Source organism: Panthera uncia, chromosome C2 (genome assembly GCF_023721935.1).
Source record: "Panthera uncia isolate 11264 chromosome C2, Puncia_PCG_1.0, whole genome shotgun sequence".
NCBI classification, from domain to species: Eukaryota; Metazoa; Chordata; class Mammalia; order Carnivora; family Felidae; genus Panthera; species Panthera uncia.
The window spans coordinates 112,339,475-112,367,407 of NC_064810.1; the positions used below are offsets into that span (position 1 = coordinate 112,339,475).

A 27,933-nucleotide genomic window follows, 5' to 3' on the forward strand; every position below is an offset into this window, starting at 1 on the left:
GTGTTATCTTGTTTTTCTCACTCACCAGCCTGTCTCTTTCTTTGTTCTTTTTGTGGGCCCTACAGTTTGAACAAAGTTTGGTGATAGTGAGCACAAAATAAAGAACATTGAATAAAAGGCTGGTATATAAAGTCAGGATATTTGAGCAAGCGCACCACATACTATGCTATGATATAAACTCTCTTGTTCACTGTTGGATGAAATTTGCCAGATTCAGTTCCAACCCCCACAACCCCAACTTCCTTCTTAAAATTATGCTCAGGGTTAAGTCTTCAGTTTTCTAATCCGGAGGAAAATGACTTATTTTAAAATGCAGTAAAAACACCGCATTCCTTTGGCACAGGATGAAGACCAGCTCAGCTCTTCAGCCGTTGATCGTTGTCTATTGTTCTCCAAACAGTAAACCGCTATTTCACACCAAGAGACTGTGAGCGGCAGTTCTGGCTGAGTCCTGAGCTTTTCATGAATATGAAGTAAAGGGCTCTGACCCAGAAAGTGGTAGGTAATCTCAAAGAGAAAAAAAAAAAAAAAAAAAAGGACAGGTAGGAAGAAAATTAGGTTTTATGTAATTCTACACTCTTGAAATCTCCTGCAGGTTCTGAGCAGGGTAAAATGGGGTCTCGGAAATGTGGAGGCTGCCTAAGTGGTCTGCTGATTCCGCTTGCACTTTGGAGTATAATTGTGAATATATTACTGTATTTCCCAAATGGGCAAACTTCCTATGCATCCAGCAATAAACTCACCAACTACGTGTGGTATTTTGAAGGAATCTGTTTCTCAGGTGTCATGGTAAGTGTGACTTTGGAGACTTGGGATTGCAAAGGGGGATGTTTTTACTAAGAATTGTCTTGTTCCTAGCAGAAATGATGAATAATGGAAAAATCATTCTACTAATCCTGGGTTTGGGATTTGGAAGATGGGTGGGGGTAGAGAGGCTGGTAGTCCGTGAGGACTTTGGAGGGCAGCTTTGTTTTCGGTAAGCTGCCCATTTATGTCACTCATGCAATGTAGGAAATTAGTCCTAATGAAAGTTTGTGGGACGCTGGCTTTAGAAATATTATGTCCTCATGAACCCTGTGTGTAGGTTTAAGCTATTTAATTTCCAGTGGCATTGCTCTTTTCCAGAATAGTTTCTATCTGCCCTCACAATTTCTCTAGATTGGAGAGGTATGAAGACTGTGTGGAAATAGAGATTTGGAGATTCAGACAAATTTGCATTCAGATATAAGTTCTGCCATTTGTGTCATGAGACCTTGAGCAAGTTACTCAATGTCTTTGAGCCTCAGTATCCTATTTGGAAAATGGGACTAATGGCATTTACTTTTTAGGGTAATTGTGGGGATTCAATAAAATCTCATGAATGAAGGGCCCAGGATGGAGGCTGATATGTAGTAGGGAGTCAGTGAATATTGTGATTATAAATACTCGATGATGGGCCACATTATCATTAAATAATCTTATATTTTACCCCTAATAATGGAGCATGTTTTTGAAAACTAAATTGAGTTATTTACAGTAAGCATCCATGAGTGTTTTCCTGATGACTTTGTACTCTTTAAAAACAAACTGACAGTAAATCATGTTGGCAACTTAGAGGAAAAAACACTTTTCCTGACCATGTCATATCTAAAAACAGCACATTGTGCACTGTAAGCTTATCATACTTCCAATAACATAAAAAGAAAATGCATTATAATTTATCTCTACATCTTTGTGGGTGTTTATTATGGTATTTGAATAGGTATGATGAAAGGCAGTTTTCATTTGGTTACTATTTTGAATAGCAAGGTAGTCAACTTTAAAGTATTAGCACCCAGTGCTATTAAAGTTGCTATGTGATAGGTACATAGTGAGTGTTTGGTGATCAGACTATAAATGGATGCAAACCGTTTGGAGAAGATCTTGATATGCTATATTAAGATCCATGAAAATGTCTGAAAATTCATTCTGAGGAAATAATCCATAATAAGGAAATTGATGCACAGATATTTCTGGCAGCATATAATTAGTAGGAGCACCCTAGCATAGAATTGGCCAAGTAAACTGTGGTACATTCCACTTCATATGGTGATGAAAATTATAATTGCGAAGATGTAATAACATGGAAAGTGCATATTATTTGGTGCTAGGCAAAAAAAGATACAAAAAATGTGAATAAATTACGATTGCATCTAAGTAAAATATATCCATGTGGTAAAACACTGGGAGTAAATACATAAAAGACATGTGAGGGTGGAGGGATTTGGGGTAATTTTCCTTTAGTATGCTTGAGCCCTGTGTTTCAGTTATTTAGTTATTCGGTTTTTTACAATAAAAAAAAGAAAGGAGTTTCTCTTTCAACACGGGCAATGCCTGTGATTCTCTTTTGACACAGGGTTCCTGGGTCCAGGTCTAATGATTTCTAATAATATTGGAATGAAGCCTGTTACTATACCCGATGAACCGTGCCTTCTCTCACCATTGTTTCCCTCGATATGTAATTGTAATAAATGGACCAGTTGTATGGCATCACTAAGATTAAACCAGAATCTACTAAAATCTGTGATACCTAATGGTGTTGAAAGGAGGAGAATATAGGACTCTTTTGTTTATATTCCGTATAAAATTTAAAACTTGGAAAAAGAACTTGTTCTCTATTTTCCATGGTCAAGGAATTCTTGAAAAACATTATTCTTCCTGCATTGAATCCTTTTTGGAGAAAGAAGAGGAATATAGATAAATAAATAAACAGACAAATGAAATCTGAAGGAATTTGGAAACTGGAAATGTTGAGTACACATAGTAAAATAACGATGAACTCAGCTTCAAGATTCAGTCCTGAACATTGAGAGTGAAGGATAGGTAGAGAATTTTCTAGAAGCAATTCACGGTCCATACCTGCCCAAATCAGGAACTGTAACAATAAAGAAATCTATGTTCTTTCCAGAACTTGAGCTCTTTGTCTAAGATACCAAGAAAGGGAAGTAGAATACATTGAACTCTTACAGCCTGTTGGCTTGATAAAGACAAAGCACACTCGAAAATTTGAACCTTAGATGGTTTGAATGCTTAGGGAAATTAAACCGACTTTACTTTGAACTAAGACATGTAGTTTCAATTTATTTTCTTTTTTTTTTTTTCATGTTTGTTTATTTTTGAGAGAGAGAGAGAGACAGAGAGAGACAGAGACAGAGAGAGAGAGAGACAGAGAGACAGAGAGCATGAGCAGGGGGAGGGGCAGAAACAGAGAGGGAGACAGAATCCAAAGCAGGCTCCAGGCTCTGAGCTGTCAGCACAGAGCCCAATATGGGGCTTGAACTTACAAACTGTGAGTGAGATCATGACCTGAGCAGAAGTCTGACACTTAACAGATCACCCAGGCATCCCAAGACCTGTAGTTTCAGATTAACTATGCTTCTTACCTGCATTCCCAGAGGGCAGTAAATGGAGAGAGTCTGGCAAACAGCAAAGTCTGGTGAATGATTTTCCTTTGACCTCCACAACCGAGTCAGTGAGAAATGTGGGTTTGCTGCCCAGGGTGGTATTCCTATGTCCATACCATTTACTGCTTAATCATTAACTTTTGATGACTGATAATCAGGATAATAATAGCTATCATTTATCAATCACTTACTATAAATCAAGCACTATGTTAAAAATTTTACATACATTACCTCATAACAACCCAAAGAAGTGAGTCTTTAAAACCATTTTATAGGGAAGGACTCTCAAATTTGCACTGCTAGAAAATGGCAGACCTGGGATTCGAACCCGGGTCCCCTTGGCCCCAGAGTCCCTACTCTAAATCACTGTGCTCTGATTATGACTAGTATTCCATTTCTGATATCTCCTCTCTTTCCTACTACAGATGCTTATAGTAGCAGCAGTTCTTCTTGTACTGGAGAATGATAATAACTGTAAATGTTGCCAGAGTGAAAACTGCAGCAAAAAATACATGGTAAGAGCAATAGTACTTTGAGGATGGTTGAGGGAGCCCTGGCTCACTCAGACACATGAAAATATTGACACTATTATACCCTCTGCATGCTCCTTTTAATTCAGAGCCCAAGAGTTTCCTCAAAAAAATTATCTTTCATTTTGTTTACAGTCTTTCCTCCACCTTTGCCCTGCTGATGTTCTTCCAGAAGTTCAGGATTTAAAGATACACAAAATTAGAAAATAATACTACCTTTTCCTAACTGGGTTTCTGTGAGTTTATTTTTTTTCCCTTTTCTACTTCATTGAGGACAAATTTGCATAAAATAAATAGCATCCATTAAAATTGTACATTACTATGAGTTTTGACAGCCAAATACACTCATGAAACCACCATCACCATCAAGACACAGAACACTTCACATCAGCCCCAAGAGACTCACCTTTGATCTGCTTTATATCATAATTAGCTTGCACTCAATGTAAATAGAATCATGCAGTATCTGTCTCTTCTATCTGGCTTCTTTCAGCATAATGATTAGATTTATCCACGTGTTAGGTATATGTGATGTACGTTTTTTGAACTGGGTCTTTAAAAATAATTTAAATAAAATCAAGAGAGAATAATACAACCAAATTTTCTAAGCCTGTGTTCAATAGGCAGGTGCTAGGCTCCTACATTTCCATCATCGTCCTTCTCCTCCTCAAGGTTAGCTTTGAATCTTATTTGCACAGCACTTTATAGTTTTTTCACACTTATCCAGTGAATTAGATAATTGTTATCCATACTTTCTATGAGTTATCTGTGGCTCAAAGGGAACATGTGATGTATTAACTAAAAAGAACTTTATTAGAGGCCTGGCAGGCACATCTTGCAATGGCAGTTGCCCACCTTGGCTGAACATTGCAATCATCTGAGGGCTTGGAGTTGGAATCCCACCTCCAGACACCCTGACCTAGTTGGTCCGAGGTGCAATCAGATTTTAATGTGCAGCCAAGATGCATGGCCGGCTTTCTTTGACAGATGCCTTTGGATGACTAAAGTAGCTGCTAAATTTAGAACTGTGCTCCTGGTGGAGAAGAATTGAAAACTTGAAATGCACTCTGAGCACGTGCATGCACATATGCGCTGTGTGTATGTGTTTTCTTAACCAACTGACTCGGCATCCCCCTGTAGCTGCTGGTATTCTGCTTATGGAAACGCTTGCAAAATGGCTTAGGTGAAGCAGTAGATTCAGGTAAACATTAACCTATGATACTCAGAGAATCTCTAGAAAACAAACCATGTGCCATTAAGTTTGTAATAAAAATAAATGTGTCCATTTTGCCTTGACTCACTTTTAGCATCTCCGGCACAAATGGATGCTATAAACAGTGTGGAGTCTGGACAAGGTCTTAAAATGAAATTGAATGAGATGACTGGCATCTCAAAGGGAAGAGCAGGGGGAAGGGAGGAAGCATTCCCTGGATTCTCTGCTTGGCTCCTTCAAGGTAGGCTCTCGAATAGGGTCCCAGTTTATATGCCCCCGGGAGTCAATACCTGATGGAAAAGAGAGAAGTTAGCCTGGTAGCCATTAGAGCAAGATTTCTATTTAAGGAAGAGAGGAAGCTGCTACTGAAGTCCAGCCAAAGTTATCACGACAACACTGGGCAATGTTTCTCCGTTGTCAATAGAAAGTAGAAATACAGAGTTTTATGTAAAACTTCTCAGTTATGTTGGTAATTAATTGTCATTTAAATTAAATAAAGCACATCTTGCAGGCTAAATGTGAGTCTGCACCAGTTTGCAACTGCTGAAGTTCTGCGATGGAAATTGATTCACTTTACAGTGGAGAAAAAGTTTTCCTCAAGTTTCCCTCCTCCTTAACAAAAACACACCTCCATTACTCTTTATTTATTAACCAAAACACATGCCTTTTTTTGAAAACAAAACAAAACACATCCTTTTTTGTATACAGGGTTGTATACTAGTATTTACAGTAGTTTTATTTTTTTTTGGGGGTTTTAATTACATATATTCACTAGAATTCTTAACTCTTAGATACCTTAATTTCAAGGGAAAACCAGGAAGTAAGCAATTGTGAAGTGTTGTATATCAACATTCAGTTGATTGGCAAATTCATGAATATGCTATTTCATAATTCTTTTGTTTGCCATTAATAAAACATATGCTTTGATTTTTATTTTATTCTATCTTTGGCAAAGGGCTGGCATAAACTTGTCGTGATTTGATTAGCATTATTTTTTTTAATTTAATTAATTTTTAAAAATTTATATCGAAGTTAGTTAGCATATAGTGCAATAAAGATTTCAGGGTAGATTCCTTAATGCCCCTTACCTGTTTAACCCATCCGCCCTCCCACAACCCCTCCAGTAACCCTCTGTTTGTTCCCCATATTTAAGAGTCTCTTCTGTTTTGTCCCCCTCCCTGTCTTTATATTATTTTTGCTTCCTTTCCCTTATGTTCATCTGTTTTGTATCTTAAAGTCCTTGTATAAGTGAAGTCATATGATACTTGTCTTTCTCTGACTAATTTCACTTAGCATAATACCCCTTAGTTCCAACAACATAGTTGCAAATGGCAAGATTGTATTCTTTTTGATTACCAAGAAATACTCCATTGTGTATATATACTACCTCTTCTTCATCCATTCATCCATTCGATGGACATTTGGGCTCTTTCCATACTTTGGCTATTGTTGATAGTGCTGCTATAAACATGGGGGTGCATGTGTCCCTTCAAAACAGCACACCTGTATCCTTTGGATAAATACCTAGTAGTGCAATTATTGCTGGGTCATAAGGTTGTTCTATTTTTAATTTTTTGAGGAAACTCCATACTATTTTCCAGAGTGGCTGCACCAGTTTGCATTCCCACCAGCAGGGCAGAAGAGATCCTCTTTCTCTGCATCCTTGCCAACATCTGTGGTTGCCTGGGTTGTTAATGTTAGCCATTCTGATAGGTGTGAGGTGGTATCTCATTGTGGTGTTGATTTGTATTTCCCTGATGATGAATGATGTGGACCATTTTTACATGTGTCAGTTGGCCATCTGGATGTCTTCTTTGGAGAAGTGTCAATTTATGTCTTTTGCCCATTTCCTCACTGGATTATTTGATTTTTGGGTGTTGGGTTCAAGAAGTTCTTTATAGATTTCAGATACTAACCCTTTATCTGATATGTTGTTTGCAAATATCTTCTCTCATTCTGTCAGTTGCCTTCTAGTTATGCTGATTGTTTCCTTCGCTGTGCAGAAGGTTTTTATTTTGATGAGGTCCCAATAGTTCACTTTTGCTTTTGTTTCCCTTGCCTCTGGAGATGTGTTGAGTAAGAAGTTCCTACAGCCAAAAAGAGGTTTTTGCCTGCTTTCTCCTTGAGGGTTCTGATGGCTTCCTGTCTTACATTTAGGTCTTTCACCGATTTTGAGTTTACTTTTGTGTATGGTGTAAGAAAGTGGCCCAGGTTCATTCTTCTGCATGTCGCTGTCCAGTTTTCCCAGTCCCACTTGCTGAAGAGACTGTCTTTATTCCATTGGATATTCTTTCCTGCTTTGTCAAAGGCTAGTTGGCCATATGTTTGTGGGTCCGTTTCTGGGTTCTCTATTCTGTTCCATTGATCTGAGTGTCTGTTTTTGTGCCTGTACCATACTGTCTTGATGATTAGAGCTTTGTAATACATCTTGAAGTAAGGGACTGTGATGCCTCCTGCTTTGGTTTTCTTTTTCAAGATTGCTTTGGTTATTTGGGTCTTTTCTGGTTCCATACAAATTTTAGGATTGTTTGTTCTAGCTCTGTGAAGAATGCTGGTGTTATTTTGATAGGGATTGCATTGAATATGTAGATTGCTTTGGGTAGTGTTGACATTTTAACAATATTTGTTCTTCCCTCAGGAGCGTGGCATCTTTTTCCATTTTTTTGCATCTTCTTCAATTTGTTTCATAAGCTTTCTATAGTTATTCAGCGTATAGATTTTCCACCTCTTTGGTTAGATTTATTCCTAGGTATTTTATGGTTTTTGGTGCAATTGTAAATGGGATCGATTCCTTGATTTCTTATTGGTGCATAGGAATGCAACCAATTTCTGTACATTGATTTTATATCCTGAAAACTTTGCTGAATTCAAGGATCAGGTCTAGTAGTTTTTTGGTGGTATTTTTTGGATTTTCTATATTAGAGTATCATGTCATCTGGGAAGGGTGAAAGTTTGACCTCCTCCTGGCCGATTTAGATGCCTTTTATTTCTTTGTGTTGTCTGATTGCTGAGGCTAAGACTTCCAATACTATATTGAATAACAATGGTGAGAGTGGACATATCTGTCTTGCTCCTGACCTTAGGGGGAAAGCGCTCAGTTTTTCCCCATTGAGGATGATATTAGCATTGGGTCTTTCATGTATGGCTTTTATGATCTTGAAGTATGATCCTTCTACCCCTTCTTTCTTAAAAGTTTTTTATCAAGGAAGGATGCTGTATTTTGTTAAATGCTTTCTCTGCATCTTTTGAGAGGATCATGTGTTTCTTGTCCTTTCTTTTATTGATGTGATGAATCACATTGATTGTTTTGCAGATATTGAACCAGCCCTGCATCCCAGGTATAAATTCCACTTGGTTGTGGGATTTTTTTTAATGTATTGTTGGAGCCAGGTGTCTAATATCTTGTTGAGGATTTTTGCATCCATGTTCATAAGGGAAATTGGTCTGTAGTTCTCCTTTTTAGTGGGGTCTGTGTCTGGTTTTGGAATCAAGGTAATGCTGGCTTCATAGAAAGAGTTTGGAAATTTTCCTTCCATTTCTATTTTTGGAACAGCTTCAAGAGAATAGGTGTTAACTCATCCTTAAATATTTGGTAGAATTCCCCTGGAAAGCCACCTGGCCCTGGACTCTTGTTTTATGGGAGATTTTTGATTACTAATCGATTTCTTTCCTGGTTATGGGTCTGGTCAAATTTTCTATTTCTTCCTGTTTCATTTTGGTAGTGTATATGTTTCTAGGAATTTGTCCATTTCTTACAGATTGCCTATTTATTGGCATATAACTGCTCATAGTATTCTCTTCTTATTGTTTTTATTTCTGCTGTGTTGGTTGTGATCTTTCCTCTTTCATTCTTGATTTTATTTGTTTGGGTCCTTTTCTTTCTCTTTTTGATCAAACAGGCTAGTGGTTTATCAGTTTTGTTAATTCTTTCAAAGAACAAGCTCCTGGTTTCATTGATCTGTTCTGGGTTTGTTTGTTTGTTTGTTTTTGTTTTGATAGCATTGATTTCTGCTGTAATCTTTATTATTTCCTGACTTCTGCTGGTTTTGGGTTTTATATGCTGTTCTTTTCTCATCTCTTTAAGGTGTAAGGTTACATTGTGTATGTGAGACCTTTCTTCCATCTTTAGGAAGACCTGGATTGCTATATACTTCCCTCTTATGACTGCCTTTTTTGTGTCGCATAGGTTTTGGGATGTGATGTTATCATTTTCATTGGTTTCCATATACTTTTCAATTTCCTCTTTTATTTCTTTTTAGCCCATTCTTTCTTTAGTAAGATGTTCTTTAGTCTCCAAGTATTTGTTATCTTTCCAAATTTTTTCTTGTAGTTGATTTCAAGTTTCACAGCATTGTGGTCTGAAAATATGCATGGTACAATCTCGTTCTTTTTGTACTTGTTGAGGGATGATTTGTGTCCAGTATGTGATCTATTCCGGAGAACGTTCCATGTGCACTGGAGAAGAATGTATATTCCGCTGCTTTAGGATGAAATGTTCTGAATATTTCTGTTCAGTCCATCTGGTCCAGTGTGTCATTCAAAGCCATTGTTTCCTTGTTGATTTCCTGTTTAGATGATCTGCCCATTGCTATAAGTGGGGTGTTGAAGTCCCCTACTATTATGGTATTATTATCAATGAGTTTCTTCATGTTTGTGATTAATTGATGTATATATTTGGGTGTGCCACATTTGGAGCATAAATGTTTACAATTTTTAGGTTTTCTTGGTGGCTAGACCCCTTAACTATGATATAATATCCTTCTTCATCTTTTGTTACACTCTTTATTTTAAAGTCTAGATTGTCTGATATAAGTATGGTACTCCGGCTTTCTTTTGTCGACCATTAATACGATAGATGGTTCTCCATCCCGTTACTTTCAATCTGAAGGTGTCATTAGGTCTAAAGTGGCTCTCTTGTAAACAGCATATAAATGGATCTTGTTTTCTTATCCATTCTGTTACCCTATGTCTTTTAACTGGAGCGTTTAGTCCATTGATGTTTAGAGTGAGTACTGAAAGATACGAATTTATTGCCATTATGATGCTTGTAGAGTTGGAGTTTCTGGTGGTGTTCTCTGGTCCTTTCTAGTCTTTGTTGCTTTGGTCTTTTTTTCTTTTCCTATCCTTTCTTTTCTCTTCTTTTCTTTCTTTCTTTCTTTCTTTCTTTCTTTCTTTCTTTCTTTCTTTCTTTCCTGTCTTCTCTCCCCTCAGAGATTCACCCTTAAATTTTCTTTCAGGGCTGGTTTAGTGGCCATTAACTCCTTTAATTTTCATTTGTCTGGGAAACTTTTAATCTCTCCTTCTATTTGGAATGACATCCTTGCTGGAGAAAGAATTCTTGTCTGCATATTTTTCCGATTCAGCACATTGAATATATCCTGCCACTCCTTTCTGGCTTGCCAAGTTTCTGTGGATAAGTCTTCTGCAAACCTGATCTGTCTTCCCTTGTAGATTAAGGACTTTTTTCCCTTTGCTGCTTTCATGATTCTTTCCTTGCCTGAGTCTTTTGTAAATTTGACTATGATATGCCTTGCTGATGGTCTATTTTTGTTGAATCTTATGGGAGTCCTCTGTGCTTCCTGAATTTTGATGTCTGTCTTTCCCCAGGTTAGGAAAGTTTTCTGCTATGATTTGCTCACATAACCTTTCTACCCCTTTTTCTCTTCATCTTCTGTTACCCCTGTGATTCTGATGATGTTCCTTTCTAATGAGTCACTGATTTCTCTAATTGTCAGATCGTGCTCTTTTGCCTTAGTCTCCCTCTTTTTTCCACTTCATTTGTTCTTCGTAAGTTTGTCCTCTATATCACTGTTTCACTGTTCTGCCTCATGCATCCTGCTGCTGTGGCATCCATTCGAGATTACAGCTCAGTTATAGCATTTTTTAATTTCATACTGACTAGATTTTACTTCTTTTGTCATTGTAGACAGGGATTTTAATCTATTTTTGACCCCAGCTAGTATTCTTATTGTTGTGATTCTAAATTCTGGTTCAGACATCTTGCTTGTATCTGTGTTGGTTAAGTGCCTGGCTGCCGTTTCTTCCTGCTCTTTCTTTGGGGGTGAATTCCTTCATTTCATCATTTTGAAGGAAGAAAAGGAATTAATAAGGTAAAAAAATAAAATTAAAAAATTAAAAACACCTCCCCCCCCCCCACACAAAAGAATCAAATAAACAATGTTAGATCCTAGGTGTGTTTTGGTCTGGTTGTTAAAAGGAGCTTTATTGATTAGAGAAAAAAGGGGGGGGGGAGGAAAACGTTTGAAAATTTGAAAAAATGAATACACTGAAATAAAATGAAATGATGGACGTAAAATAGAATTTGAAAAATTCACAAAAAAGTAAAGAATACAGTAGAAAAAATAAAGAAAAATATTTTTAATGAAAATTAAAAATAAAAAAATTTTTTTCTCTTTCTGTATTCAAGAAAAAGAAAAGAAATGAAAAAGAGAAAAAAAATCAAATAGATGGACCAGTGAACATACTGAAATGCGATTGACATTGCATCGTTTTCCCCTAGAAGTCAAACTATGAAGCAATTTATAGTCCCTGAACTAAGCAGGCAGAGAGATTTGTGTTCCTGAAGAGCGAGGTTTGCCCAGTTGTGTGGGGCTTAGTATAATGGCTCCATCCTCCACTAGATGGCGCTGTTTAGCTTACTGGGGTGGATTGCTGTCGTGGCGCTTGTAGGTGTATATGCCCATGCACGGGAGAGGTGAAAATGGCATCACCCAGCTACCCAGACTTCGGGGAGAAGTCTCTTCTCCCTGATCAGCAATCACACACCTGTCCTTTGTCTCCGGCTTCCATTCACCCCTCGCTTTTACACTGTCCGTAACCAAGCGCGGTCAGGTTGCCAGGAGGCACCTCCCTCCTGAATTTTATCTCAGATGCAGCTGTGTCTCTCAACACCTCACTTCTGAGGGACTGCGGCTTTGACCTGTTCAGACCTTCTGGGGGAGCGTTCACGGAGCAATGGCCAGGTGCCGACCCCACCCAGGAATGTTCATGGACCATGCTTCTGCCAATGCCCAGAGACTGCAGCTGGGTGCCAGCCCGCCCTAGAAAATGTTCACGCAACCGTATAGCAGCAGCGTTTCAGGGATTATGGAAAATCTCAACACATGGCTGGCACCAGGCTTCACTGTTAACGGCCTTGTTCCAGCACCAGCGAATGTAGTTGCTCTCCAGGGTCTCCAGACACCTTTGCCTGTGAGGCCGTGGGGGAGGGCACACAGCCTCCACCATATGTCCTCCTAGCAGGGGAACCGCCTCTTTTCTGTGGCCTGAGGACCTTGCTCTCTGCTCCTGGGGATTCGTCCTTTTCACCAGAGCACCACCTGGTATCCACTGCAGAGTTTCAAACTCTGTGCTCCCCTTGTTTATAGAGTCTTAGTGGAATTTAAACCCTCTCCTTTCTCCTTTCTCCCTTTTTAGTTCAGTCCCTGTGGCTGTTTCCACTTTTTCTCCTGCTGCTTTTCACGGGCGGTGCTTTTCCCATACTCTCTCCCCCTTCCCTCTGGAAGCAAAAACAGCTCCCTGCCCTCCACGGCTTCTGTCTCCCCCAGTTCACCTCTCCATGCAGCGTTCCTGCTGAGTTCTGTGGTTTGGGTTATGCAGTTGTTGTGTTAAACCTCAAATCAGTTTTCTAGATGTGCAGGGTGGTTTAGTATTGATCTGTCTGTATTTCATGGATGCAAGATGCAAAAAAAAACTTCCATGCTGTTCCCCCATCTTGGCTCCTTCTCTGCTATTTTATAATATCTAAAGCATATGTTTCCTCATAGTGTGATTTTTCAGTGTGGCACAAGACATTTACTAACAGACCCAAATATCTTTAGTTCCTCCCTAATAAAAAGAGAAAAGTAGGTAAACTTACGTTCAGTAAGCAATGTTTCGGTAACTTATTTTGTTTGCAAGTGATGTACCTATTCAATGAATTACCATCATTTAACTTGACTTAGTGTAACTTTAAGGTTTTAAGTTAGCAAAAAGATTTTGGAAGCTAATTTAAAACCAATGTATTTTATAAAACCTAATCATTATTGAAAAATTCAGTATTAAACTTTTATCACATATGTATTTAACTTGCTCTGAACACTTAGGTTACTTAGATTACTCATGAAGATTTCCTGACACAATAGACAAAGTTAGCTATCATTTTTTTTTAATTTTTTTTAAATTTTTTTATTTAAAAAAAAATTTTTTTTAACGTTTATTTATTTTTGAGACAGAGAGAGACAGAGCATGAACGGGGGAGGGTCAGAGAGAGGGAGACACAGAGTCTGAAACAGGCTCCAGGCTCTGAGCTGTCAGCACAGAGCCCGACGCGGGGCTCAAACTCACGGACCGCGAGATCATGACCTGAGCTGAAGTTGGCCGCCCAACCGACTGAGCCACCCAGGCGCCCCTGTTAGCTATCATTTTAAGTTATTTTCTGGTTGACAAATTTTGTGAATTATATATATATTAGGCAAGCTTCAAACACTATAGAAATGAAACACCTAAAAAGTTGAACATGCATTTTCTCTCTTTCTCTCAACTGCTGTGCTTGACATACATTCAGCAATTTATTTTTACTGTAGGCTTTTGTTTTAGGTTGAATTTATGGTTCTATATTCTTAAACACACAGTAGAGATAACATAAGTTTCTTTGACTAGTAATCCTAGATAGAAAAAGATTGTATGACTGTGTTATGTTTAATAATGACAACTCTAAAGATATGCTTGTTAGGTTTTGTCCCCAACAATTTTTTTTTTTAATTTTTTTTTTCAACGTTTTTTATTTATTTTTGGGACAGAGAGAGACAGAGCATGAACGGGGGAGGGGCAGAGAGAGAGGGAGACACAGAATCGGAAACAGGCTCCAGGCTCCGAGCCATCAGCCCAGAGCCTGACGCGGGGCTCGAACTCACGGACCGCGAGATCATGACCTGGCTGAAGTCGGACGCTTAACCGACTGCGCCACCCAGGCGCCCCGTCCCCAACAATTTTTAAACTAGCTTTATTTACCAAAGATTATCCCAGATCTTGTGAACTTAAATTTTTTTTTTTAGATTAGTCTCTGTGTTTCTGAGAGTTTTAAGAATACTTAATTTATATGAGAACTCATTTATCTCTACTCCAATTAGAATAGAACCCTTTTGAGAGATTTTATAAATTGTTTTGGTAATATCATCTGAAGGTAGGAAAATATCACACATCTGTAACATACACATATAGACATAAAGAAACATATAGACAGACACAGAGATTGTACAGCCTTTGTTTTGATACAAAACTCACTAGTTTATAAAAGAGTCCATATTGTGTTTCTGGTAGAAGAAATCATGGCTACCAGCTCAGTTAGCTATAGCTTTTTACTAACATTTGTGGAGAAGACTGTTAAGATTTTTATCTGCCCTTGACAAATCATTTTATGAAGTCTGCGGACCAGATTTGGGGTGAAGGAATTTCTATAGCAGTTTTTTTTTTTTTTAAACTCCTCCCCTCCCTCCAGGCCCTCCCTCCCCCACCCCTTCAGTCCCAGGCAATTGTGAGCAGTGTTTTAATTATCTCCTGGGATGTTTACATTTCAAAGACATGGTAAGAGTTATAGCTCCCAGGGATAGAGAATATCGATTCCCTTTCAGAAGGAGTTTGGGGGCATATTTGTCTATTATTAAGAGGTCTAGAAAAATTACTATTTAGATTTTTTCCTCTTTTACTGAAGCTTGGGGGCAATTCTGTTTCCAATGTCCTGATCTTTTACAACATCTACAGGCATTTCGAGATGAATAGGTTTGGGAATTGGTAAGGATAGATAGGGGGAACTTTGAATTGCTTTTAGCTTCTAGTTCCATAAAGACTAGATTTGTAGGGCAAGGAGAGTTGGTTTTTAATTACTGAAGGAACTGGGTCACAGCCTGAATGTTATCAAGGGACTGGCCCACCCATCCAACTACATTATCTTCAATTTGCTTCTTTATATCAGGAAGACAAATTTCAACTAAGATGCAAGTAAAAAAATTTCTGTGTTCTAGATTTACAGTGGTGTATCTTTCTAATATTTTCAAAATTATTTCACAAAGCCTTCAGCATCCTTTCTTTCCCTCTGAGGGCCCCATTTCAGCTTAGGAGAGACGGCCTTGATTTTAAGTGTCTATCAGGATCTGAATATGAATTTTCAGTTTGGCCAACTTCTGACCATAGAGCCCCTTAAAAAAATTGTTTCAAATATTTAAACCGAAAGTAAGTCCATCACGTGACTCAAAACCAAAAGTAAGTCTATCAAGTGACTCAAAACCAAAACCAATACTTAACCATGAATATAAAAGATGTCCCCAAAGAGGATGCAAAAGATACAGTCCTCGCAAGATCCAGAACCACTCCCAAAGGTAGCAATAGCAAAGACATAGACACCTCCTCCTGAGAGCTGGTGGACAGTTGGTAGAATGCTAGCCACAAGGGGGGGGTGCAACCCAATTTCTGTATGGCGTATTCTTGGGGGCCCGATCTGACAGTTGGTCATCTCCAAGAACTGACACTTGCCTGCCTGACAGGCAGAAAGCCAAGCCAAGTTCTCAGAATTCAAATAAGAGACAAACAGGAAAGTGATAGCTGTTCCCGGGAGGGAAAGGATCAATAACTAATGGATGACTTGAAACCAGATTTTAACCAGAGTTACAATCCAAAGAACCAATTCTGACTATGTTTTTCTCCTGCCAATCTGAATCTGAAAAGGAAAAGACTCCTACCACCTTTGCTCAACCAGTCCCCCACAGGCAAAGATCCAAAGAACTGACATGGCAAGAATTCTTCTGTGGATTTTGTCAGAGATCCAGGATCTCTAACTGTAGCTCCTGAACTGAGCAAGGTGTCCCTGGCCAGTGTGCCCTGTGTTGGGTGCCAGAAACTGTGGGGGAGAAAAGTTTTACTCAGCTCTCTTACGGTTCCCGGCTCAGTCTGAAAATTAAAACTGACAGATTAACCAGAGAAAGGCATACACATTTTGTTAAGATTTTACGTGTACATGGGAGCCTTCACAAGAGAATGAAGACCTGAAGAAGTCAGAGTAGCAAGTTTCTATGCCTTTTACATAAAGAAACAGCAATGAATTTGTGAAGAATTGGTAGGGTCACCTGGGTGGCTCAGTCAGTTGGGCAACTGACTTCGGCTCAGGTCATGATCTCACAGTTTGTGGGTTTGAGCCCCGTGTCGGGCTCTGAGCTGACAGCTCAGACCCTGGAGCCTGCTTCAGATTCTGTGTCTCTCCCTCTCTGTTCCTCTCCTGCTCGTTCTCTCTCTCTGTCTCTCAAAAATAAATAAATGTTAAAAACAATTTTTTTTTAAAGAATTGGCAAGAGTGGGGGGTCTGAGCTAGGGGTAGTAAGTGGTGAAGAAGTAACTAGGAAGATAAGGTTTAGTTTATCAAGGTTTGTTTATACAGGTTTCTTGGCCCCAAATTCCCTGTCTCTGCTGATAAGAATGTCTTCCTTCCTCCTGGTACAGAGAGGGTAATAAAACATGGCAGTTTTATGACCTGTTTCAGCAAAGAAGGGCAAAGAGGTTGGGAGGGGTCAGAGTGACCATCCTGCTTCTGCCATTTTCTTGAACTCCTTCAGTTTAAGGTATTCACTATGCTAAGGTGCCATATTTTGGGGGTGATCTGAACCCTATAAACTTATTGCTTACTCTTCATTCTTCTGTGGAGCCTCATTTTCTACCAAAATGCTGTAGGTCATTATCCCTGGAAGCAACTATCAGCTAAATCAAGGCACTTGGAATAATAGATAATATTTTAATTATATTTACACTTTTCAAATAATTTTTATATCCACTCTGTCCTTTAATTTTGAAACAGTCCTGTTACGGAGTTACTATAATCATCTATATCATTTACATTTTATAGAAGATGAAACTAACTCAGAGAGATTCTAATTCTGGATTTATTTTGAGGCTTATCTGGGTTGTGTAATGGTATGCACTCATTAGACTGTAACTTATATATGTACACACACATACGTATTATTCTATGGTTGCCAGTTTCCCCAAATGAAAAAATTCTTCACTGATCTTTCCAGTGAATGTCCTAAGAGCACATTTGGTAAACAAGGAGCTCAATCTTTTCAAAACATCCTTCTTCCTTTTTGGAAGACTGCATCAGTGAATAGGTAAATTTTCTTTATAAAGTGTAACAAATAGTAATCTACTTTTAAAAAAAAGGGTAAGTGTGTTTATCGCATCCCATGATGGGGCAACATTCTATTAAAGTCAATATGAAAAATATAATTTGAAAGATATTTTAATCATATGTGAAGACATCAATGAAATAATACCAAATAGGTAAAAAGCCGAATTGTTCTTTTCTTATGTTTTTAAAGTATATTTTTCTGATTTTCCATAATGAGCATGTATTAATGTTATTAATCAGTAAAATAATGCTAACTTACTTGAAATATATATGATTTGAGATTACTTTTGTTCCAAAAAAATCACAGGGTTGTTTTGCTCAGTTTTTCTGGTTTCAGTTTTTGAGTTTATTGTTAACTAGCTTGGCTGTTCTACTCTCACTTGAAAGCAACATTTCTAAAACTAGATTAAATTGTCTCCCAAACCAAACTACCCTTCTTGGCATCCCTATTTCTGTCCTTTTTGTTCAAGTTCCAAACTCTGGATTTTTTTTTTTTTCAGTCCATCTCCAGCTACCTATTTCCATCCCAATGTCTTTTCTTTAGCGCATCTCTTTGTCACCTCAATTTAAAGTTGTCTCCACATGGAATCCTCATCTTGGGCTCTGTCACTTCCAGCTAGCATGCTGTCACTGCCAGAGCCATCTTTCAGAATTATGTATTTGCTCACGTCACTTCCTTGCTCAAAAACCAAGTACATGGCTTGTTGGAAAAAGAGCTATTCTGGGTCTTTATCAATTCAAAATGAACTGGGTACATTTTGTTTCAGGAAGCAAGGAGGTGCTCAAGGAATGATAGGGGTGTCTCAAAGGGTACAGAAATTGACTTAATAAGATGTTCCCACTGCCATACTTGGACCAAATGAGCATCTAAAAGAATAATAACAGTTATGAATTATAACACATTGAATTAGAAAATCCATGAGTCCACAATAATAGGAAGTTAAAAATGCAGAAGAAACGATAGAATTAGAGAAGCGGCACCCTGCAATCAATCACTGTGATAACTGGTAATCAGTGGATATGAGGATCATGAGTGGATGGTAAATCCATTAGTTGAAATGTCCTTAGGGAATAGCATATCACACAGTCTCAAAGTTATTACTGCACAAATTACTAGTTGCAAGGGGGCATAGGCTTATAGATCTGAAAAACATCACCTTAACCAACAGATCAAAAGCATCACCAATTGTAGTGAGAGGCCCATAATGTATGCACATCCATTAGGTGTTCTTGACAAAATGTTGAACCTAAGTTTGGTTGTGAGGAAGCAATCAGAAAAGCCCAGGTTGTGGGACATTCTATAAGGCAACTTGCTGGTATTCTTCAAAAACAGTTTAATATTCTAAAAAACTAAACGGCAGCAAGACTAATGTAGATTAAAGGAAACTAAAGAGATGTAACCCTGTGTGTAAATTTTCATTGGGTCCTGTACAAAAAAGTAAAAAACAGTTGCAGAACAATAGAATATCTTTATTTTGGGGAGATATGTACTGATATGTTCAGGTGTGAGATATCACAATATGTGCAACCTATTTTCAAGGGGTAAAGCAACAAAAATGTGTAAATAAATAAATATATGTGCATGTATATGTGCATATACATACAGAAAAAGGGAGAGCAAGCAAAAATGGTAAAATATTCACAGAAGGTGAGTCTAGATAAAGAGTATACAGAGGTATATTGACTATGCATTCAGCCTTTTGGTAGATTAAAAAAAATTAATGAAATGCTACTGGATATAACAAGTTGTGCTCATTTTGTAAGCAACTCAAGGGCTGAGTCATGTCCAATAACCTCATTTCCCCAGCATTAGCACCCCATGTCAATCTGGTCTTCATAAACTTCTCCCCTCTGATGCTTGATAAGAGCCCTCTCTTAGGTCAGACCAGTCTACTTATGCTTACAACTCTGCTTGTACCCATCCGCCTATGAATACTGCTCATTCTCTCTACTCAAATGAAAACGTTCTCCTCCTCATCAATACCATCCTCACCTGAACATAAATATGGTCACCTAGGGGGCGCCTGGGTGGCTCAGTCGGTTAAGCGTCTGACTTCAGCTCAGGTCACCATCTCGCGGTCTGTGAGTTCAAGCCCCGCGTCCGGCTCTGGGCTGATGGCTCAGAGCCTGGAGCCTGCTTCCGATTCTGTGTCTCCCTCTCTCTCTGCCCCTCCCCCGTTCATGCTCTGTCTCTCTCTGTCTCAAAAATAAATAAAACCTTAAAAAAAAATTAAAAAAAAATATGGTCACCTAGGCTGACACCTACTGTTTCCCCCTCATATTTATATAAGTGAAGATATTCACATATCATCCTCACATGAGAAAAGCAATGGTCATAGCTTGATTCTTAGAGAACCCACCCTACCTAGAAAATAACGTCTTCAATAAAGAAATATAGGTTGATTGATCACACACCTTCACTGCATTAATGTACGATCATTATTTTGATATCAAAATTCCATAAGAAAGGAACAAATTTACTAAATTAACTAGTTTCCTCTGTGGAATGCCGAGCAAAAAGTCATTTTAAAAACTTATTTTAAACATTAGGTGCTTTTGAATTAAGTGTTTCCATTTTTATGTGGACATTTGGTATTACACAGTCTGCAGTAGGCGTGGATGAGTAGGGGAAGGTACCTATCTGATCATTTATCCACAATATCTCCTTGTCTCATCCTATAGCATTAACCGTCTTCTTCTATGTTTAATTTAGACACTGCTGTCAATGATTTTTTCTTCCCTTGGAATTGCTTTCTCTGGATACTGCCTGGTCATATCCGCTCTGGGCCTTGTTCAGGGTCCATACTGCCGCACTCTCGATGGCTGGGAGTACGCCTTTGAAGGCACTGCTGGACGGTAAGGAATAATTCTCCAAATCAAGAGGCTCAGAAAACCAGAAACACCTGGCTTCATGCTCCTGCTCACTTTCCATGATAACTTTGGGGTTCCATGTGGGTACGTTAGTGCAGAATTTTCCTATTAGTTTAATAACACACAGACCAATTTCTTCCTACACAGATCTCTGGTTAGATGGAGGGTTTTTTTTTTTTTTTGCCAGTCTTTTAATATCCTATGCATTCACTATTTTGAGGCTGATGTGGAGATACCCAAATGAAAAGTGTGTTTTTCCTATACTTCAGAACAAAGCTTTGTGGTTATTGTGGTCTGGCAACTGCTGGAGCCTGGGACTTGAGTGGTTCTAGCAACTCAATCTTGTTTTGTGGCCAATTTGGATGTGTGGTCCATTACGGATGGGAAGGGGCTTGGCTGGGAAAGAATCACAGTACCCATGGATGGTGTTACCCATGCTATGCCATCAAGGACAACACAGAGATAGAATTGGGCAGGGTGAGCAGCAAAGTGCAGAATGAGATCCAGGGACGTGACCAGGTGCAGGAGTTTATGGAGGAGCCAGGAGATTATCTAGCATGTATTGAAGAAGAGTCTAGGGCGGTAGCCTTACTTAGAGGGCTGGTGGTTCAGTCAGGTGTTGAGGAACCCAATCCTAGATCGAAGAACACCTCACACTGACATTGAGCCTACCAGCACCTGGTTTATTGACCTGCCAGCACCTATAGAAACAGCTCTAGAGGAAGCAGGGCCCAGTCGGAGATATAGGAGAGGTTCATTGAATCTCTCCCTGTCTCGTCTTGTGCTCAGAATTCTAATGGTATAAATTGAGGGAGTGTCAGTATCACTCCATAGGGAAGTTACAGTTTCTTCTCAACACCATATGACTGGGTCTATTGTTCAAGGCCCACATTCATTTGAAGGCTTGCATGCTCACCTAGGCCTGCATTGCAAAGCTACTTCTGTGCCCATAGTCACCTTCATTCATTCTGAAGCTTCTAGTGCCACGTGCTTGAGCAGAGCTCTCTTTCAGGTCAGGGGAACTAGAAAATAACTCTGAGCACTCTTGTGAGACACAAGGGGCTTAGGAAAGGGGACCTAATGTAGAAAGTCCCACTGGGTGCAAAAAATCATTTTTTGTGCCATCATCCCCTGAACTTTCCTCCACACCCAAACCAATGAAGACTTCCCTTTCAAAGCAAGAACCTCAGACTTCTCACATGCCTCTCCATTACTCTTTAAAGTTGCCCTTGATAGTCGTATTCATCCAATCCCAACTATATACAAATATTTGGAGGTAAAACATCGGCAGCCACGAAGGGAAGTTAAGTCTCTGGTCTCCTAAAGAAATTTCCGAGGCTTGGCAATTTCTGGGTGAAACAAGTGTTAATGTTGAAATTCTACAAATCGGTTATCAATTTGCACATTTATGCAACAAAGATTTATTGAGCACCTACTATGTTCAGGTCTTGAATTAGGTGCTAGAGAGTCAAAGATAAATTACATAGGTTTACTTCCCTCTAGGAGCTCAGACAGATCTTACAGAATAGAATGCTAAGATGGGAGCTTTTTTGTAGCAGAGAGTCTTCAATGCTTATACATCTGGGTTCAAGTCTTCTATATGCTACTTACAAAATCTATGACTTAAACAAATATCCCTAAGCCTCTGTAAACGGGAGATCATGATCATTTCTATCACATAGAACTCACAATTAAATGGAAGGAAAGCACAAATTAGATTTCATAAATGCTTAAGACATGCCAGCTTTTATTACTAACATCATTACCCTGTGTAATCTTTTATGCCACATGAGGTCCTTCACCTGCCCAGGTGGGGTGGGGTGGGGGACAGTAGACTCAGCCATTGACATGGTGACTGGTATTTGTTGATCTTTGCCATGTACCAGGCACTGCTTTAGGTCTTAGACCTGGCTATTCAGGGGTGCATAAATCACAACGGGGCTCTCAGAGTACACAGTTTAGTGAGGGAATAGATATAGATACAGATAAGATAAAATTACAATATAATAAAGTAAAAGTTGTGATAGAGCCATATATGGAGGTTGTGGAGGAAAGGACTATCAGAAAAAGTGTCTCTATTCCTTCCAGACCCTGCTAAGGCACTTACTAGTCTGTGGTTTACACAAAGAATAAATAGCACCATAGTCCAGGAGAAAAATCAAAACCCTGCAAATCACCTTGCTTAAAAGTGTTGGGTGATCTGTGCATAGCATATACTGGGAACAGTCTAGAGTAAGGATCTTGAAGGGATTAGCTTCCCTAGTGGCTGAGACTGAGTTAAGTGTATGAGGGTGTATGAAATGGGTCTAGGGTAATAGTAACAGAAAATTATATCTGTACCATGCTTTACAGGCTCCAAAGCATTTTTTACACACTTTTCAACAAATATTCATAATAACCCTAGGGTTAGATATATTAAGCCCATTGTCCAAATAAGCCTCTAGAGGTCAGAGAGGTAAAGTCTCTTGCTCAAGATCCTACAGATTCAGGAGTTCCATATTGAATACTCTTTGCCGCTTGAGACCTAAGGGCCATTAACAATATCAGGAAATTCTCAGAGTGCTTCTGAGTGTCCTGGAGCATAGAGAGTAGGAAATAAAGAGAGGAAACAGAGAATGAAAGAAATAGGAGAGAAATGGAGGGGGGAGAAGGAAAAACTAAGAGAAGAGAGAAGTCATGGTGGTAGTGTTCCTCAAAATGCAGAATTCATCTCTTTCTACCACAGACGCTAATGCTCAAGGCCACTTGTCCAGTACCCAGGTTGCCTTAGTTGCTGTCTTAAGGAAAAGCATATTGCTGTTGACAAGACATTTATAAACAACTCTGCCATATAAATAGGTTCGATTGTTTTTGTTTGGGGAATTTTCTGAGGAGGCCAGTTTTCCATTTTGATTCAGTTGAACAGTGTCACCCTTAGGACAAGTGCTGATAGCCATAGCATTTCTGGAAGTGAGCATAAGTCAGCAGGGTAGATTCAGCATGGTTTTAAGATTATCTTCATAGTGGTTTAATTCTCACAATCTAGTGCAAAACTAAACTAATAGAACCTTTCAATCTTTTGCATTCCCACCTCAGAATCTAAATCTTAGCAGCAGTCAAGCAGCAATGTTCTAAAGTCACCCTGTGGACTCCAAACCAGTAACAATAGTATCACTGGGAACTTAAAAAATCTTGGGGCGCCTGGATGGCTCAGTCAGTTAGGTGTCTGACTCTTGGTTTCGGCTCAGGGCATGATTTCATGGTTTGTGAGATCGAATGCTTTGTTGGGCTCTGCTGGGACAGTGTGGAACTCTCTACCTCTCATTGCCCCTCCCCCACTCACTGCCTTTCACACGTGCATGTTCTCTCTCAAAATAAATAAAAACCAATTAAAAAAAGAAAAAAGAAAAAGAAATGAAAAATCTTAAGCCCCATCCAGACCTTCCAAATCAGAAATTCTGGGGTGTATCTCTGTAACCTGCATTTTCAGAAGCCCTCCAGATAATCCTGATCTATGCTCAAGTTTGAAAACCAGTTTGAAAGGTCTTTGGGACAGAGTCTAGGAATTTCTAGCAGCATTTACCTTTGCTATTTTGCCACATGTGTGATTTTTGTATCTAGCACAAGCTCAGCTTTGTCTCTGACAGCCCAGGCTAACTTCTGGACTTTTAGGGAAATGAACAATCTTCAACTTTCTTGGTATTGACACATGCTGCCTTTTGTTACTGGTGAACTTATCCATATGTGCTTGCTTTCTAACTGAACTAAAATGGTCTCTGAGGCAGGCATCATGTTTAAATAAGCATAGCCCAATGCTATGCATACTATATATTATATATATATATATATATATGAATGATTTTTTAAATGTATTAATTCACATTTAATAATATTATGTATTTCAATCATATATATTAATTTCCCAAACAGACCAAACATCTGTGGCCTTCTTGCTTGGACCAATCTTGCTGACCATATCCCTCCTCTCTGTCAGTTTCCTTACAGATTCCAGCATCTGGATTCAGTGCCTGGAACCTGCACATGTAGTGGAGTGGAATATCATTTTATTTTCCATTCTCATAGCACTCAGTGGGCTTCAGGTGATTGTTTGCCTCATCAGAGTAGTCACTCAGTTATCCAAGATACTGTGTGGAAACTATTCAGTCATCATCCAGGTAATAGATCATTAGTGGCACCTGTATGTCTTCCATTTTACCCCCACTGTCCAAGATTCAGTGACTCTTGTTGAATGGTTTTTAGACTCCCATCATTTTCTTTCCCTTCCTACTGCCCTTGTCTTTACTCAAACTTTAATATTTCATTTTTTTTATATTCCAATGTGTCTGTTGGCTTGCCTATATGAAATGAATCAATGGAATAGTTATAAAATCTGCACTCAGTGTTTAGTGGTGAAAACAGCAGAAGTGTTTTGCATGAGCAACATTTCAGTGTTCTGTGTAGAAATAACCCAAAGCACAGAGAAGTCTTACTGTTTATTGAGAATTTCCCTGTTCATAAGATAACTGAAGGCTCATAACATTATCCCATTGAAATAATTTCTCTTCTGAATGCTGCTATATTAACCTAATAACTATTCTTTATACTGAATCATTAGCAATTGATTTTAAAGGAGAGAAATCTGTTTTTATCCCTTCAAAACTGCTTCTGCTTCATCTACTAAAATACTGATGTTAATTTAGTTTGGTTGAAACTGCTAAAACTACCCGGCAAGTCCCAAGTGAACAGAAATCATGAGTGAGTAATCTTGCGTCTTATTTAAAAATAGCTACACCCTTCCTGGTAGTTCCAAATAGATATTTTCCAAATTCATCATGTTTTGATTATGAACTATAATTTTAAGTTGCTACCTGGATTATGGATCATTAAGCCAAATTTACTACTTTACTCACTTTATTTTTCTTTTTTCATAGCCTGGAATTATTTGAATAAGGACAAGAATGTTTTCCATTATCAAGATATGCCATCTGTTTTTCTCATATCTACTGTATAGACTTAAGGGCAATATTCCAGTGATGATGTTTTCTCCATTTGGTGTTTGTTGTGCCTGCTTATGAAATTTACATTCCTCACTGAATGTGCCAACTATGCTACCTTTCCACTTAGAATATTTTTCTAAGCAATATGTGTCAGGATCTTCAGAAATGTTTATACCCTTTGGTCAAACAAATCCATTTCCAATAATCCATACTATGGAAATAAATAAGAATAGAAGATAAAACTTTATGAAAATATAAATAATACATTATTTAATATTCTGGAAAATTAGAAATATCCAACAGTCTAAAGTTAGGGGAAGAATTAAAGAGTAGTATATTAGTTGTAATATAAAGTCATTACAAAATATGTCACACAGTCATTACAAATTACATTTTTAAGATTATGAATACTGCTAATTTACAAAACAGATTATAAATTCATGTTTATAGTATACATATAACCACCTAAAGTAAACACCAAATAATCAAAATTTACAATAAAAACTAAATCTAGAAGGATTTTCAGAAAAATGTCAACTGTCATTGACTTGGATCATAGGTGACCCTTCCTACTTTTCTATATTTTCCAAATTTTCTTTATTATGTTTTATCATTAAAATACATTTTTAAAACTCATATTTTTACTATCAAGATTTTTTGCTTTTTTCTGTTTAAAGATACTGCGTTTTTCATATGTTTTCCTACCTTGAGTATCTATAATATATCATAAACTAATACTTAATGTTCAGTAAGGAAAGTAGTGAGGTAGAAAAGACAAAAAAAGTTTTATATAAGCCTATATAATCTTACTGAGCTGTTAGCCTAATTTTCTCATTCCTGATGATGAGTGTGGTGGGCTACAAGAGGTAGCCTTGAAATAAATGATCAGTTGAGGATATGCTCAATGGGTTAAAGAAAGTGACCATTGATCAGTTGATACCTATATTATGGGCAGTTACCACTACTTGCATTTATAGAAAAAAAATTAAGTAAAACATTTAGAAACTTTCTACCTATACTTACCATGACTTCTTGGAGAACAGCAGCCATGTTTTATGTTTCCCATCATCCATAGGACATAGCATAAAGTGGGCATAGTAGACACTCAGTGTTGGATATTCATGTCAGGCCCTTCTCCCCTTCATTGTTGCTCTGCTGAACACCTGTCTCCAACATAGGCCCACCAGGCCATAACACTTCTGCCACTTGCCCATTGCTCTCCTCCATGAACACTGTCAACAATACTCTGTCAACACTTGCTCTGTGCCAAAGCTGGGCAGTAGCCTGGAGCAAAGGGGAAAATGCTTCTCTCTTTGGTGCCTGCTCTGCCTACATCCTCCTTTGAGGGCAGCCACCTTGTTCACAGCCTTTGCTGATGTAAGTAAGCATCCTGAAAGCAAGCCATGTTGTATATCAGATGACCTCCATGACCTGGACCCAGCAGAAGGAATTGGGATGGGCACCCAAGCCATGGGCAGCCTGTTGTTACCCTACTAGCTTTGACTGAGCCATGAGTGAAACACTATCCAAATGAGATTGGTGGTCATTCCTGCTTGAGAATCTCAACTAGGAAGCCAAGAATGAAGCAACCCAGTCACTGCTTTCAGGAAAATAATTAAAGGATGAGAAAGGATGCCAGAATACTGAGAGTATCTGATTACTCCACCAAGCCCATAAACTTGTCATATCCAGCACGCTCTTTTCTTAGGTCTCCCAATGACTCCTCAGTCCTCTTGTAAACAGACTTCTGGAAGGTCAACCCCACCAGTTTGTCAGACACGTTCAGACTGTCTCAGTCTTATTCAGATTCAATACAGCATCATACCTTGAGTGGACCATGAGTAGACAGACGTCAGCTGAACGACTCCACCACAGAACTGGAAACATTGTCTGAGAACAGGGGTGCAGCCAAATGCAGTACAGTGTATGTATTATTAAATTATTAACACAGCCATCCAAAATTTTGTTTTTATTTATTTTTTTAATGTTTTATTTATATTTGAGAGAGCACAAGCAGGGGAGGGGCAGAGAGAGGGGGACAGAGGATCTGAAGCAGGCTCTGCTCTGACAGCAATGAGGTGATGTGGGGCTTGAACTCACGAACTGTGAGATCTTGGCCTGAGACAAAGTCGGATTCTCAACCAACTGAGCCACCCAGATGCCTCCCCCAATTTTGTTTTTAAAGAGCATTTGCTAATGATGTACTTTCAAAGAAAAAAGCTGGATACAAATCTATGTGGGAAGTTTGAGCTCAAATTTTTAAATAACCATCTGATTACATGCAGACATGTATAAAATTTCAGATACAGACCAAAAAAGACAGGAACAATACCTAAATGTTAACAGTTAAGAATTATTCCCTAATGATGGGATTATGACTTATGTTTTTTTATTTGAAATTTTCATTTGAAAATGTATTTCTTAAATAATGAGAACAAAAATCTCATTTAAAAAGAAAGTATCCTCTCATCCTATCTGTAAAATCTGTTTAAGGAGCTGAGAATAGAGAAACCCTAAACATGAAGGCATGTGTGTGATAGCCTTTTTTTTTTTTTTTTTTTTTTTTTTTACTCTTTTCATTTTTTAATTCTCAGAGAGACTGACTATTGCTAGCTCATTTTAATTAGGAATGAATTCTGCTTTATACATTTATGCTTTTATATTTGCAATTTCTCTCTTATTTCTTTTGCTTCAATCTCAATGTAATTTTTCTGACTTCTTAAATTCAATGCCTAGCTTATCAATTTTC

The 27,933-nt window shown here is 38.4% G+C and overlaps 1 protein-coding gene across 2 annotated transcripts; it reads left to right on the plus strand.

The window, feature by feature from the left end:
- Window positions 1-313: 313 nt before the first annotated feature.
- Window positions 314-27,747, plus strand: TM4SF18 (transmembrane 4 L six family member 18). Of its 2 annotated transcripts, XM_049629726.1 has the most exons (6): window positions 314-498; window positions 596-789; window positions 3,848-3,937; window positions 20,051-20,193; window positions 24,182-24,362; window positions 25,119-27,747. In XM_049629726.1, the coding sequence occupies exons 2-6, from the start codon at window positions 613-615 to the stop codon at window positions 25,131-25,133; spliced, it is 606 nt and encodes a 201-aa protein (XP_049485683.1). In that variant the 5' UTR covers window positions 314-498; window positions 596-612; the 3' UTR covers window positions 25,134-27,747. The 2 variants fall into 2 exon arrangements, with proteins under 2 accessions (XP_049485683.1, XP_049485684.1); XM_049629727.1 differs by lacking the exon at window positions 314-498 and having other exon boundaries at window positions 524-789.
- Window positions 27,748-27,933: the final 186 nt, after the last annotated feature.

Excerpts from the sequence above, each read along its gene's own strand:
- TM4SF18 (XM_049629726.1), top strand. The coding sequence starts at position 613 with ATGGGGTCTCGGAAATGTGGAGGCTGCCTAAGTGGTCTGCTGATTCCG. Across the intron at positions 3,938-20,050 it reads ACTGCAGCAAAAAATACATG|ACACTGCTGTCAATGATTTT; the intron begins GTAAGAGCAATA and ends TGTTTAATTTAG. Across the intron at positions 20,194-24,181 it reads TTTGAAGGCACTGCTGGACG|TTTCCTTACAGATTCCAGCA; the intron begins GTAAGGAATAAT and ends CCTCTCTGTCAG.